Source organism: Hemicordylus capensis, chromosome 6, assembly GCF_027244095.1.
Source record: "Hemicordylus capensis ecotype Gifberg chromosome 6, rHemCap1.1.pri, whole genome shotgun sequence".
Lineage (NCBI taxonomy): Eukaryota > Metazoa > Chordata > Lepidosauria > Squamata > Cordylidae > Hemicordylus > Hemicordylus capensis.
In genome coordinates, this window is record NC_069662.1 from 73,824,818 (window position 1) to 73,840,284 (window position 15,467).

Here is a 15,467-nt window from a genome sequence, read left to right on the forward strand (position 1 = left end):
CGCATGCGGGGCAGGTACTTCCGCTATTTCCAGCCAATGACGGGGGCAGGAGTGGCAGGGAGGAACACTGCCACTCCCCAAAATTTCAGCAGATTGTGGATTCACTTGAAAAAACTTTCTAGAGTGGAACCCAGAAGTTCTGCCCACCACTAGCCATTTGTGGTGAAATATGATGCTGATAAGCAGAGGTGCACCTAGGTAATTTTGGAGCCTGGACCTAAAGGCCTTTGGAGGCCCCCCTTCCCTACAAATTAAGCATCATCATGCTTGGCCAGGTGACCACACCACCCAGGACAGACTAAAGAGGATCTTGGGGGCCCCAGGGGCTGTGGAGAACCCGGACTTTGGCCCCAAAGTCCAGGAGTAAGAGTGCTTCTGCTGATAGGTAGTCTTAGGGTGCTTAAAAGGTGTTTACTCTGGACCTACCACACTTTATTCACATTTTACAGGGTATCTATTGTCATCAAATCATCATTCTGCTTCCCTGTCTGTACTTCATGCATCTCTTTTTCAGGAAGCAGGACATCTGATTTATTTATTTTTTAAAGACTGGAACAGTAGTTTACTTTCCACAAATATAGGTCCCCTTAGTGCTACTCTGTAGTCTGTTTAAAGAGGTGTGGATTTGATGAATTGTATGCAATGGCGTAGTGGGCAGGTGAGCTTACTGCTACACTTTGGTGCACCTTTACTATTAATTCTCCCATTAGTACATAGGAACATAGGAAGTTGTCTCATGCCAATTCAGACCATTGGTCCATCTAGCTCAGTCTTGTCTACACTGACTGGTAGAGGATGCCAAAGCAGGTGTCTTTCCCATACATACCTGGAGCTGCCGGAGATTGAAGCTGGAGCCTTCTGCATCCAAAGTAGATGCTCTACCACTGAGCTACAGTTCCATTCCCATACCATTTTATCAGTGCAGTGTATTTTTTAATCCATGTGTACTAAGCACCTTTAAAAATATTTTATAATATTTTTATTTTATTAATTTTAATAATTAAACATAAAAATATCTGCATGTTTAAATGAAAATATGTTTTAGGTCAAATTTCAAAACTGCACTGCCCTTTTGCTTGACACCATTTTAGAAACATGTTTCCCCCCAGTCTTTTAGTGAAAAAATACTTTTTATCCTCTTTTTAAAACTGTTTTTAAAAGGAATCACATGATAGTGCCCACAGAACAGGATAGTAGTAGGAACTGCTAATATATCACTACTCCACCTCCCTTTTGTTTAGTACATACTCTCATCTGTGTGATACTTCTCTCCAGTTCTGACTCCACCACATGGTCAATGGGTTGTTAGTCAAATTCAAACTATGTGCGCTTGCGTCCAGGGGAAGCTTTTCCAAGAAGTATATGAAGAAAAGGCAAGGGAAGGGGATTGATGCCTCCCCTAATCTGTACGGTTGTGTGCAGATCTAAAGAAGATAGCCAAGCTCTGTCTGTGAAAGGCTCCTACGACGCAAGGTGTATTATGGGATTAAAATCAGAACAGAACAGGCCGGAATGACCTCTTTAAAATCAAACTGGTTCTGTGAAACAGCAGATTGTGTTGAGAACACTTGAGAACAACATTTTAGAAATATTTCCACACAGGGGCGTAACTACTATTAGGCAAGGGGAGGCGGCTGCCTGGGGGCCCCCATGCCTCGAGGGGCCCCCCAGAGGCAAGTCACATGACTATATATTGTGAAGTGTGTGTGTGTGTGTGTCAGCGAGGGGCCCATTTTAAAATTTTGTCTCTGGGCCCACTCCAGCCTTGTTACGCCCCTGTTTCCACATTAGAAATGTTCCATGTTAGATTTGTTAGAAATAGTTCTAACATTTTAGAAATATTAAAGGTCTATGTTTAGAAATATAACATTTGAAATATTTCCAGGACCAGTATAGCTTTTATCAACCCCCTCACAACCAGGAACAGTCCAGAATGGGCCCAAGTGGCCCAGAACAACCAGTTTGTAAATAACTTCTTTGTCAAAAAAGTGGGATGTGTTAAAGACAAAACGATATAATAAAATAAGAATAAGAATAAATGTTATTAACCCATTCCCAGCCAAAAAAGAAATGGAACAGAACAGGCTGCAATAACCCCTTAAAGATTAAAGTGAATGCAAGAAAACCATGGAAAATGTTGGAAACACTTGAGAACAATGGTTTAGAACTGAAATCTGTCCAATATTAGATTTTTAAAATCAATTCCACCACACCTAGGAATGGCCCAGAATAGCCTTGAGCAGTTCCAAAGTGGCATTTAATAAATAATCTCTTAATTTCAGAAATATATTGTACCACATCAATGCAGTTCTAAGGCATGAAACACAGCTAGATTCACATGTCACACTGGATTGGGTGGAAATGAAGGAACCCACAAAACTTCCACAAAACCTACTTTCCAGTACCTATTCCGGGCAAAAGCCTGGAATGCTAACCTCTATGCAAAGCAGCCAAAACCACAAGTCTTCCTCCTATTGACTTGTGATGCAGAAAGTCACAAAATGTGCATAGAATCCACAATATAGTTCTGGACAATAAGTGATACTCCCGAAAGAAAGTCTAGAAGGGAAACTTCCGAGGAATCAAAACTGACCAAAAGTATGTGTTTCATTAGAGGAGAATGACAGAACAAGCCACAAAATGTCCTCAACGCGAAATAAACTGCACTGTGAAAAACATCTCAGACCGTCAACTTCCGAGCCACTCAGTGAGACCAAAAGCACACACGGCGTGGGACGGCTTCAACATGATATGGTGAGCCACGGCATGTCTGAAGATCAGAACCCACATTTCATTCTATTTGGACCCTCAGCTTGTGCCTTAGTTGGCCCACTCCTGATGCCAGGAGGATTGCGGGATACTGCTTATTACTCAGTATAGGTACTGGAATGTGGATTTTGTGGAAGTTTTATGGCGCACCCTCTTCCCACCTAATCCTGTGCGATGAGTGAATCTGGCTGAGTGGAGGAGAAGTTGAAGTGGGGCGTTGCAAATCCGTCCCTTTTAATGACTAACGTCTTGCCCTGCCTCCGCCTCCGCCTCCTCCCCCCCGCCCCGCCGCTTTTGGCCGTATGCCGACCCACTTGTAGACACTACGAACCCCCTCTCTCTTTCTCTCTTGCGTCCTCAGTGCGCTTCTGCTTGTTGTTCGGAATGTCTCTGAAGCTGCGGCTACAGACGGGGGGGGGGGGAAGGAGCGGTGTGGGCGGGGTCGAGAGGTAGCCTTGGCCAATCAGGAGAAGACCTTGGCTTCGCAGATTGACTGGAGCCAGACTTACAATTCATGTTATCTGGTGGATGAGGCCGCGGCAGTTGAGGGTGCGCAAGAAGTGGGCGGGCCCAGGACGCGGCGCGAGAGGCTTCTGTTTGTCTCTGTGGAACTGTGAGGGGAGCGAGACGGGCTGAGGCGGCGGGACCTGGACGGGACAATGGCGGCGCTCGCGGCCTCCCCTCAGAGTCGGCGGCGGCGCCCCTGCGCGACTCTCCTCTGTTGGGCGACTCCGACATCGGCGGTGACGGTGGCGGCGGTGGCCGGGCTGCTTCTTGCCCTTCTCCTCCCTAAAGCTACTACGGGTGAGTTCCCGACGATGTTTATAACGGGCCAGTCAGGAAGGAGCCGAGTCCCTCCGTCTTCTCAGTCCCCCTTCAGCAACATGGCGCTGCTGCTGGGACCGCCCAGGGGAGAAAGCGCCGGGGTGGGGGCAGCAGACGCGGGGCTGCGAGCTTCATTGTTGGGAGGCGGCCGCAGCAGCAGCAGCAGCGAGGACTGGACCACGGCCGCCCTGAGCGGCAGTCGCGACTCCTTCCTCCTCAACAGCAGCCTTGAGTCTTCCTGTTGTGCGGGCGGCGGCTTAACATAGTAAACAGTCTTCTTCGCAAAGGCCAACCCCCCCTCCCCGCCTCATTGCCAGGGACATTCCCCAAAGGGGCTGTTTCACTCCTTTCTCCGCTCACGTCCAAGAGAATGATGAATGCTACAAAAAGCAGCCTACAGATCCTTTTAGGAGTCCCCCCCCCGGTGTGTGTGTATGTATGTGTGTATTTGTGTCGTGCATCCTCTGTGTGTATGTATGTAGGAAGTACACTGTGGATCCCCCCACACCCGTAGCTCCTCATAGGCTCTAGACCGTCTCTTTTCTAAACCTAAATCTACCAGGCTTCCTTCTCCAACCTAGGGGAGGCATATATTTTCTCTCCGCTCCCCGGTGTACAGAATCTTCTTAGAAAGGCTCCCAACAACGCGCCCCTTCTCCGAGCTCCGTAGAACAGATGCTACTAACTGCATAGCGCAGATGGAAGGGGTGGGGGGTGTTGATGATGGGATTTTCTCCTTAATAAAGAGTCAGTGGCACCTTCTGTTCGCGGCGACTGTAGTGGCTAGTACCAATTAGCCACGTGTTTTCCTTTTCGCAGATAATGTAAGCTTTGTAGGTGGTGTGTAGAAGACGCTGATGTCCTGTTAATAAGTAGTATTTGAATGATTCACATTCTCCCCCACAAGTTTTCAGAACTTGTAATGAAACCAGGGAAAATCAAATATGTTTCTTTCTCTGTGGCATGTAGAAAAGCTTGCAAAATACTAACTGGTATCTCGTTAAGATGCAATACCAGGTATGCTACCTTAGAATATATTTTTAAGTAAAATCAACCATAAGTTTGAAGTAAATGTGTTTAGGGTTGATGACAGTAGTCAAAAGACAGTAATGCTGAGAACTTGCATAGTAAGTAAAGCAAAACATCTTAGGAGTAGCAAGTATATGGATCTCAAAATTGTTGTACCTGTTGCTGTAATGGGGGGGTGGGCTTGTGGATCTATATACAGTTTCCTGAATTCACATGGTTTTTATGTAATGTTGCCAAAAATCAGCCACTGGGTCATAGCTCCTGCCCTTGTCCATGCAATGCACTGTAACAATCACAAATCCAGCACTTTGTAACACTGCTGTGATACAACATAAATCCAAGGTGTGGATCTTCATGATTGTTTACAAGCAGCACTTTAAACCCGTTATCACATCTCTCTTCTGTGCACAGATTTCATCAAATAAATATAGATCCAGAATTTCATGGTGCAAAAACCTAAATCTGAGATTTGGATTCTCCATTATTTTTATAGGTAGATCACAAAACTCCACCAGATTACCACAGTTTACATCTATGCCCCCCAGATTTCATTGCAAAGAATAATGATCCACCAGCATGTGGTACGAAAGTGTTGATCTCAGGCATGGATCCTCATGAGCTTTCTGTCTAATCACCACTCAGATCTGTGGCCAGGATCTCTGATCACAGATTCAACATCTTGTATCACCCCTGTGGCGCATAAATCCAGATGTGGAAGTTCATGGATTCTTATGGCTTTGACAGACAGGTTCTGCAGATCCTAACCTACATTCATTCCCAACAGACTGCACAATAAAAATTTTATATCCAGAAATCTTGATCCATATATGGATGTCCATGAATCAATGAATTTTGCACCAAACTACAAAAATTCATTATCACACTTAAAATTTGTGTCCACAGACTACACCATAGAAATAATACATCCAGCTGTCTATGACATTCCTGTGTCACAAAAATGCTCATCTGAGGCATGGATCCTTATGGTCTTACACTACAAATCTACTACCCAATCACAGCTTGATTCAGCCTGTTTCACCTTTGCTGCTGCCACAGGGGCATGCAGTCAGCCTGAGGTTATCTAGAGTTACCATGGTTTTAATTCCTTACAATGCACAAACCTTGGATGTTGATTGTTTTTATATCCAAATGCCCGAAACCTAGCATCTAATTATCTTACACATCCATGATGGTGGCATCAATAAAATATTACTTAAAGCATTTGTATACAGTTTTTCAACAAGAAAAGTTCCTAAAGCAGTTTATGTTGTGAAAGAAATGAAAAAATGGTTCATTGCAAGCCCTTTGGGGGCAATCTAAAAAGCAACAGTAGGGAGCACCAGGAAGAGCCACTGGAAGGATGCTGTGCTGGGATGAATAGGGACAGTTGCTATGTCCCTCCTAAATATAAAAGAGCTGCCACTTTGAAAAGTGGAGGTAACAAAACTAGTGTTTTATAGTGGTACAAGGACCTGCATCTGAAGCATAAATCATCATGTAATCATCATGATGTAAGTCTCATAAGGGAAGGGCCATCTCTCAGTGATGGAACACATTCTTTGACTGCAGAAGGCCCCAGGTTCAGTTCCTGGCATGTCCAAATGAATGTCCAGGTAGGGCTGGGAAAAACTCCTGTCTTGAAATCCTGGAAAGCTGCTGCCATTCAATGTAGGCAGTACTGAGTTAGATGGACAAATAGTCTGCCTTGGTAGAAGGCAGTTCCTTATGTCCATCTGTATAATCTCCCTCTTTTGCAAATAGAATTCTGAAATGTGTTGACTAATCATGTTTGCGTCTACTTACTACAGAATAGTAATGGAACCTGCACTTTCTGGTCCTGCAGTGAAGGAAAACCCATGTCTGGTGCACAGATTCTTATAATTGTTAAATGCAGACTCCATCCTTTTTAATCACATTATGTACTCATGGCATATCTCTTCAGCATGAAAACCTTGGATTCATTGTGTGATCTGGTATTTAGTGACACAAATTACAGTATTCATGGCACAGATCCTCATGAAGTCTCACTGTAGTTTAATGCAGACTTCTCAAATATGATTGATATTGGGACATTACAGTTTTATGGTCTTGATCAGTATCAGTGTTCTCTCTAATTTTTTTCCATCTTTGTGCAGAATGAATTTTGTTCTGGGTGGCAGTATCAAGGCACTGTGACCACACATGTATTCAGAATGGTGCCTACCTGATTCAACCTGAGTGGAATCTAAAATTAACTGAGCGGACATCAAAAAATGTGTGAGCACACACCTTAGAGGGAACACTGATTAGTATGATGGATCACTACAGTGATGTGAAAACTTGCATCCAAGGGATCAGATCCTATTATATCTTCACTAGCGGTTGGTTGGGTGGTTGTTGTTGTGTTTAGTCATTTTTCATATCCCATAGTACTTGTTTCCTTGGAATTATGGAGACCTCTCTTAAAAGCTTTATGTCCTAGCACTCTGCATAGTCACCTTAAGTGGCACAGTGGAGAAATGCTTGACTAACAAGCAGAAGGTTGCTGGTTCGAATCCCCGCTGGTATGTTTTTCAGACTATGGGAAACACCTATATCAGGCAGCAGTGATATAGGAAGATGCTGAAAGGCATAATTTTATTTATTTAATACATTTCTTTACCACCCAAAATGCAAGTTCTCTGTGTGTCATCATCTGATATTGTGTGGGAGGAGGCAATGGTAAATCTCTCCTGTATTCTACCAAAGAGAACCAGAGGGCTCTGTGGGCACCAGGAGTAGAAATCGACTTGACGGCACACTTTATCTTTACCTTTTACTCTGTGCATGCATTCCAAGATGGTACAGGGGCTCAAGAGGGCTCTGTTTCCCTTAATGGCATCCCCAAGCACTCAGCACAGCACTGCATGGGGAGAATGGTAGTTTCCGTATAGCGTCAGGAGAATTGTGCAGAATATTCAGCTTTGGCTGAAGCTTCACGCAGGCCCAATGAGCAATTAGGAAGCTGCACTGAGGGTTAATGGGGACTACCACCGACCTCTGGGCCTTACAGTGAAGAGCACTGCTATATCCTCTGCCTAGACTCAGTCCAAGCCAACCACTAAACTACCACCCTACTTGCCAGCCTGTAAATGAAAAACATGTCTAGTATCGGAAACACCAAAATTTCCGAAAGCAAGAACTGGTAGTTGCTAGGCACTGCTTGACTACCATTTCCCCATGATAGGGAGATTTACTTAGAGGTAGGGTTGCCAACTTTCTAGATATCGGTCTGGACTGGAGTCTCCAGGAATTGTTGTCATTTTCCAGGAAAGATTGAAAAGTATTCCTGGAGATGTTAATGGCTTGATGTTGTGCAAAATATTGCTGGCGGGAGATAGGAACATAGGAAACTGCCATATACTGAGTCAGACCATTGGTCTATCTAGCTCAGTATTGTCTTCTCAGACTGGCAGCGGCTTCTCCAAGGTTGCAGGCAGGAATCTCTCTCAGCCCTATCTTGGGGAAGCCAGGGAGGGAACTTGAAACCTTCTGCTCTTCCCAGAGCGGCTCCATCCGCTGGGGGAAATATTTGCAGTGCTCACACATCAAGTCTCCCATTCATATGCAACCAGGGCAGACCCTGCTTAGCTATGGGGACAAGTCATGCTTGCTACCACAAGATCAGCTAGATCTTTAGGAATAGCTTCAGTCACCGTTAACAACCCTAACTAGAGAGAATGGTGGATGGTTGGAGAGAGACATAGTTCATATTTTTATTTTAAAGCTGTGTCAGGCAACCTTAGAACTGTCACTGCTACTGCCTTATCACAGCCTGAAATGCAGAGCTCACCTGGAGCCAAAAGGAAGCTGCTTTGGTCCTTCATTTTCTCTCTCTCTTCACACCCTCCTGCCTGCCTTTCCAAAACTATCTGATCTCTTGAAACCCACCTTTCCTTCCTCCACCCCCCAAATTACATTGTCGATTATCAAAATTCCTCTTGCATTGCTGCTCATTTCAGTCAGCAGGGTGGAGGGGTTGGGGGAAAGAGTGGATCATGGTTACTCTCCTTCAGAATCAAAGGGAGAGAGGATCGAGCTGGGCTGGTGCCTTTCTTTCTTCCCTCCTCTTCTGCAGGCTTTGGCCATGCCTGGTTCAGAAAAGGGAATGAAGAACAGAGCCAAATCTAGACACAGGCTAAGCAACCTACTGCTTAGGGCCTCATGTTATGAAGGTGTTAGGCTTTGAATATCAAAAAATGACTAAATTTCTAGTTTTACATAATTGATTGAAAAATAGAGAAAGGTGAAAAATACTTTAAAATGGATATTTATTGTTCTCATAAGACAAAATTATATTTACAGTATATGGCTACACAGTCACTTACCATATTGCATTTATGAATCTGCAGAAATAACTGTAAGTTATATTGAAAATTTATTAGGCCAGGGCCCAGTTTAAATCAATACCCACTATCACAGTTCCAAGTAGTGTTAGCCTTTTCAGATGAATGCTGCTGTAATCTTGAGCAGCGCAGCAAATGGGGTGAGCGATGCACTAGGGTGGGCCTTCTGACCCATTTTGTAATGCTATGGGGACTTATTAAGCTTGGCATAACTTTGGGCCTCAGCATGTCCTAATAATCCGCTTGACCCTTGCCCTTCATAGCTTATTAAATCTAGAGGGAGGAAATCTTTGGCTGGGTCCAGCAGGTTCTAAACACCTCATTGAGAGAGAGAGTGGTCACAGCTTTGCTGAAGGAAGCTGTTATCTGACCTCTCCTAAAGAAACCTAGTCTGGACCAAGTGGATGTTAACAACTATAGGCCTGTGGCTAATACCCGCTTCCTGGGCAAGGTTCTTGAGTGTGTAGTGGCTGATCAACTCCAGACACTCTTAGAGGAAATAGATTATCTAGGTTGATTTCAATCGGGCTTCAGGCCTGATTTTGGAACAGAATTTGCTTTGGTCACCTTATGTGTCACCCAGGGGTAGTGCAACTCTCTTGAACATCGAAGCAAATTTTGATACCATTCACCATGGTATCCTCTTGGATAGCTGGCTGAGTTGGGTGTGGGAGACACTGCTTGGCATGGCAATGGTTCTGCACCTACCTGGATGCCCACTTCCAAAAATAAGTTGTGCTGGGGATCACTGCTCATTCCTTTGCTAGTTGTGCTTTGGGGTTCCTCAATGTTCCATTCTTTCTCTTATGTTGTTTAACATCTACATGAAACTCCTGGGAGAAGTCATCTGGACGTTGGGCCTGAGGTGTCATCAGTATGCGGATGACATACTGAGGTGTCATCAGTATATGGATGACGAAAAAGAGTTGTATCTCTTTTTCCACCGTAATCGGAGCCCATCCTTCACATAGGGGTAATTCCATTACGCTTTCTGAATCGACAGGAAGTTCCCACAGCAGAGTTTTCTTGGAAGGTCGACTGAGTGCCAATCCCCAGTTCCTTTTCCTGTCGCCCTCAGGATCGGCAGGAGAGAGAGAGAGCCCTGAAACCTTTCTCCCTTTTCCCCTTGATTTTTTACTCCTAATCTTCTTACTTTACTACTATAACTTATAACTCTTATCTCAGCCACACTGCCTTCGAAGCTAAGCTCCCTCAGCTCTCTTTTCAATCTTTTTAAAAATTTCCCCCCGCCGCGCCAGATGGAGTGCGCTCACGCCGCCGACACCATTATGGCTTCTTTTTCCGAGGGGGACACAATGGCCCCTATCGCCGCCCTAGGAACGGGGGCAGAGGCACCAGACGGGCACCAGAGCCACAAAAAAGAGGCCACCCTTTCCACGGGGGCCGGTGCTGCGCCAAAGAAAAAAGCAAAGAAGAAGGAGTGGCGGGCAGAGGAGCAGCCGAAGGCTGCTGGAAGCCGCCAAAAGCCCTGCAAGCCGCCGGTCGCACGGTTAAGTGAATGCCTGCTTTTGCAGGCGGTCTGTCAGCAACGGCAACTGCGACGGATTCCGTCCCCAAGGCTACTAGCCCACCAGGGATCGGAACTACGGGGGAATGCAGCTGAATCAACAACGGGCGCTTCACTACCGCCCGCGATCGCGGCTGAAGAGCAGCAGGACAACGAAGCCCCGGAGAGGCCTGCGAACGATACGGAGGGTCGGGCGGCGGACCCCCAGGGACCTGGAACCTCTTTACTTGTGAGTAAACCCCCGCTCAGGCAGGGAGAGACAGGGCCACCCATCTCAGAGGAGGGGGCCACGTGGCTGAGGAGCTTCATAGCCAGGGAGTTTAAAACCCTTTTCTCTGCCCTGGCTATGGAAGAGGGAACATCCCCACCCCCATTGGGAGGGGGAAAGGGTAGAGACTCATCATCCTCCCCAGTTTCGGTCATCTACAGGGGGCCCATTCCCGAGGGGGAACGAGGACGTTTTGTCCCGCGGGCACCCGCATCAAGAAAGAGGAGGCGACACCGCTCTCCCTCATCATCATCATCATCATTGCCATCAGCACCTCCCTCTAAAAAGGGAGACCCTCCCCCCAAAAGAGGCTCAAAAAAGCGACCACCTATCACCCAAACCATCCCAACCCCACAGGGCCCTGAGCCAAGACCGCCTACGGCCCCACAAGGTCCTGGGAGGGGCCTGGTGGCACCCCCTAACCCAGAGGGTTCTGACAGCCAGGACCACTCCACATCTGGGACAGAGGAAGGAGAGATATCAGAAGAGGAGGAACTGACCCAACAGGCACCAAGTTCCTCCCGATTGTTCACTCAGACAGACTTTGAAGTTCTGCTGGCAAAGGCGCGCGCACCATTAATATGGTCGCCCCACTGGACAACACGGAGGTCAGGCAGGAGCTGGACCAGGAGGTCTTTCCTTCCACCTCCAACGCTATGCCTATAGTGCCTTTCCCGTAGCTGTTCCTAGACACTCTCAAGGCCGAATGGAACACACCCTTTTCACACAGGTCCGTGTCTCATTTCTCTAACAAATTGTACACGGTACCACAAGAAGTGGAGGCGCTGATAGCACCCCCTGCGGTCGATGGCCCAATTTCACAACTGGTATCTGGAACAAGGAGGGAGACGAACAACTTAAAGCCCCAGAAGACAAGAAGTGTGAGTCAATTTTAAAGAAGGCTCACGAGGCCTCTGCCAACGTTGTCAGGGCAGCAGCGGCAAATTCTATCTTTGCCAGGGCATCAGTCCTCTGGGCCAAGGAACTAGTCCGGATGGTCCCACCTGAGAATACGAATACGAAGGCAGGGCATCAACAAGATGGCGAAGGCCGCAGCATTCATGGCAGATTCCAGCCTGGATTGCATCCAGCAAGCTTCAAGAGCCATGGTGTCAGCGGTAGCAGTCAGGCGCTGTCTATGGCTTAAACATTGGAAGGTGGATTCCAAGTCCAAGCTCAATCTGGCCTCAACCTCCTTCAATGGGAAGAAGCTATTCGGAGAATCACTAGAACCCATACTAGTGGACACCAAAGACAAGAAAAAGGTGATGCCCTCAACCAGAATGGAGGGCCAGAAGCCATTCAGAGCGGGATCTCACATCAGATATTCCCGCCCTCCTTTCAGACAAACAAGCTACTCGTCGGGCAGCTCCTTTCGTGACTACCGGCAATACAACCAGCGACCAGCGGATCGCCCCCAGTGGCAGCAACGACAGAGGGGAGGTTCTCGGCAACCCTTCAACAAACAATATCGAGCACCCTCTTTCCACCAGCGCAAACAATGATGCGGTACCGGTCGGAGGCAGGCTTCAAAGGTTCCAAGAGGTCTGGACCTCGGCCACCTCCGACCAGTGGGTCCTCTGGACAGTCACGCACGGTCTCACTCTGGAGTTCTCATCTCATCCCCCCGACAGTTTCCGCGTCACACCTGTTCCCAAGAACACAGAAAGGAAGATGTTGATGACAGAGGCCATACAACATCTCCTCAGGATCAAGGCAATAGAACAAGTGCCGAGGATCGAAGCTGGGCGCGGTGTATACTCGCTTCTCTTTTTGGTCCCCAAGAAGGACGGATCCTGGAGAGCGGTCCTGTACTTAAAACCGTTGAACCGCTACATCAGGAAGCGCACCTTCAGGATGGAGTCCCTTAGAACAATCAAGCAGGTGGTAAGGGATGGAGAATTCTTGGCATCAGTGGACCTATCGGAGGCCTACCTTCACATCCCGATACATCCACAACATCGACGTTTCCTCAGATTCGCCTTCAACAGCCAGGAATACCAATACAGGGCAATGCCTTTCGGCCTATCCTCAGCACCCAGAGTGTTCACAAAGATCATGGTGACCTTGATTGCATACATCAGGTCCAGGGGGAGTGCGCATCCACCCGTATCTGGACGATCTTCTCTTGCGCTTGTACTCGCTACCGAGCACCAAAGAGGATATCCAGAAAACACTGGAGATCTTAGCCACACACGGCTTTGTGGTGAATCAGAAGAAGAGTCACCTGTTACCCACGCAAAGGCTCCGACATCTAGGAGCGATCTTCGACACGTCCAAGGGTTGCATCTACCTAGACTCAGAAAGGAAGAAGAAGATATCCCGGCTCATGTCTTCAGTACTGGGAGCACACGTCTGCCAGGTCATGACTTTGGCCACACTTCTAGGTTCCATGACAGCTGGCATAGAATGCACCCCCTGGGCCAGGTAGCATTCCCGCAGCCTGCAGTGGTTTCTGCATTCCCGCAGCCTGCAGTGGTTTCTGCACCCCTACCAGGACAGCATTACAACTCGTTCCAAACTCTACATCCAGATCCCCCTAACCGTTCGGGTGTCACTGGACTGGTGGAGATCCAGGGCCCTAGCCAGAGGCCTCCTATTCCACATCCCAAGCAAAATAACAATAACAACAGACGCAAGCCTGGAAGGGTAGGGAGCACACCTCGGGCACCTGTTTGTACAGGGGAGGTGGCACCCACGGGAAACCAAAAGATCGATCAATCTGCTGGAACTCAGAGCAGTACGGCTGGCCCTGATTCACTTTCATCAACACGTCAAGCACCGCAACGTGCACATTCGCACGGACAACACCACAGCAAAAGCACATATCAACAATCGGGGGGGGGGGGCATGAGATCCAGGCAGCTGATGCAGGAGTCAGCCAGACTTTTCACGTGGGCAGAGAGGAACCTTCTCTCCATAACGGTAGAGCACCTCAGCAGCGTCTCAAACCGCAGGGCAGACTGGCTCAGCAGGAGACAAGTGGATCCAGCGGAGTGGGCCCTGAACTAGGAGGTCTTCGAGGAGATGACCCACTCCCTGGGCCGACCAGAGGTGGACCTGTTCGCCACCAGCGAGAACAGGAAAGTACCACGTTTCATGACACGCTTCCGTCACCCGTGGGCAGAAGGGACGGACACCCTATCCAGCAGATGGCTGAGGGGCCTACTCTACACGTTCCCTCCAACAGCAATAATCATGAGAGTGATCCAGAAGACACAGCACGAGAAGGCCGAGGTCATTCTAATCGCACCCTGGTGGCCACGTCGACCGTGGTTCGCCGACCTGCTCATAATGTCAGTGCTACCACCCTGGCCCCTCCCGAGGAGACCGGACCTGCTGTTCCAAGGCCCTGTTCTCCATCCCGACCCAGACTGGCTCCAGCTCTACGCCTTGACGTTGAGCGGCAAGCGCTAGCGGGCCTAGGGTACGACCACAAGGTTCAGACGACTATACTAGCCTCCAGGCGCGCTTCCACCAACAGAATTTACCAAACCACATGGAGGGCCTTCTCGCTATGGTGCAGGAGAAAAGCGATTACACCCACTACAGCAAGGGTGCAGGAGGTCCTACTATTCTTACATGACGGCCTGGACCAGGGCCTGCGGCCTAGCACACTACGCAGACAGACCTCTGCCTTAGCATCCATACTGGAACTAAATTCAAGAGGCTCCTCGATCCTCCTTCACCCCCATATTAGACGCTTCCTGAGAGGAGCTTCAAACCTGGCTCCATCTCCGTTACCAAGATTCCCATCGTGGGACCTGAACAAGGTCCTGAACGCACTGACTAGATCGCCATTCAAACCCCTAAAAGAGGCATCCCTCAGAATCCTCACGGGCAAGGTGCTATTCCTGGTGGCTATCACTTCGGCGCGCAGAGTGTCCGAACTTAATGCTCTCTCAGTACGCAAGGAGCTATGTTTTTTTCAAGAGGAAGCAGTAGTTCTGTAACTGGACCCTACTTTCCTACCCAAGGTTAACTCGATATTCCACAGGGCACAGCCGGTAGTACTTCCCTCTTTCTGCCCTAGGCCATCCCATCCATGGGAGAAGTCATGGCATTACCTGGACGTCAGGAGGGCCCTACGCATGTACATCAGGAGGACAAAGACGTTTCGCAAGTCTGAAGTCCTTTTTGTATCCTACAACTCCACTACCATGGGAAAGAAGGTGTCAAAAGCTACCTTGGCAAGATGGATACGTGAAACCATTATACTGGCCTACAGTACCTTAGAGCTTCCTGTTCCACATGGCATTACAGCACACTCGACGAGGAGTGCGGCCGCCTCGGCAGCCTTTTCAGCCCGAGCATCCCTTCAGACCATTTGCCAGGCAGCAACGTGGGCCTCAGTCACCCCGTTCATCAAACATTACAAAATCTCAGCTTTCCACGAGGAGCAGGCGGCCTTCGGCCATACGGTCCTCCAACAGGTAGTCTAGCACCGTTTATGAGACTTCTGCGACCCACCCACACAAGACTGACTGTTCATCCGGCTGGGGTATGTCCCTATGTGAAGGATGGGCTCCGATTACGGTGGAAAAAGGAACATTGGGTCTTACCTGTGAAGGGTCCTTTTTCACCGTAATCGGAGCCCATCCGACCCAGCCCGTGGAAGCCTAAAGGGAGAGAAGATTCGATAGCTGGTGGGTCACCAACGGAAGATACAACGGAAAATACATAT

At 48.1% G+C, this 15,467-nt stretch overlaps 1 protein-coding gene across 1 annotated transcript in view; it reads left to right on the top strand.

Moving 5' to 3' along the window:
- Positions 1-3,243: 3,243 nt before the first annotated feature.
- The window catches only part of TGFBR1 (transforming growth factor beta receptor 1), a 40,337-nt gene continuing 28,113 nt past the window's right edge, over positions 3,244-15,467 (top strand). Inside the window, exon 1 of the mRNA XM_053259438.1 lies at positions 3,244-3,573. Within this exon, the coding sequence (XP_053115413.1) occupies positions 3,429-3,573 (145 nt within the window). The 5' untranslated portion in view covers positions 3,244-3,428. The remainder of the gene's footprint in view (positions 3,574-15,467) is intronic.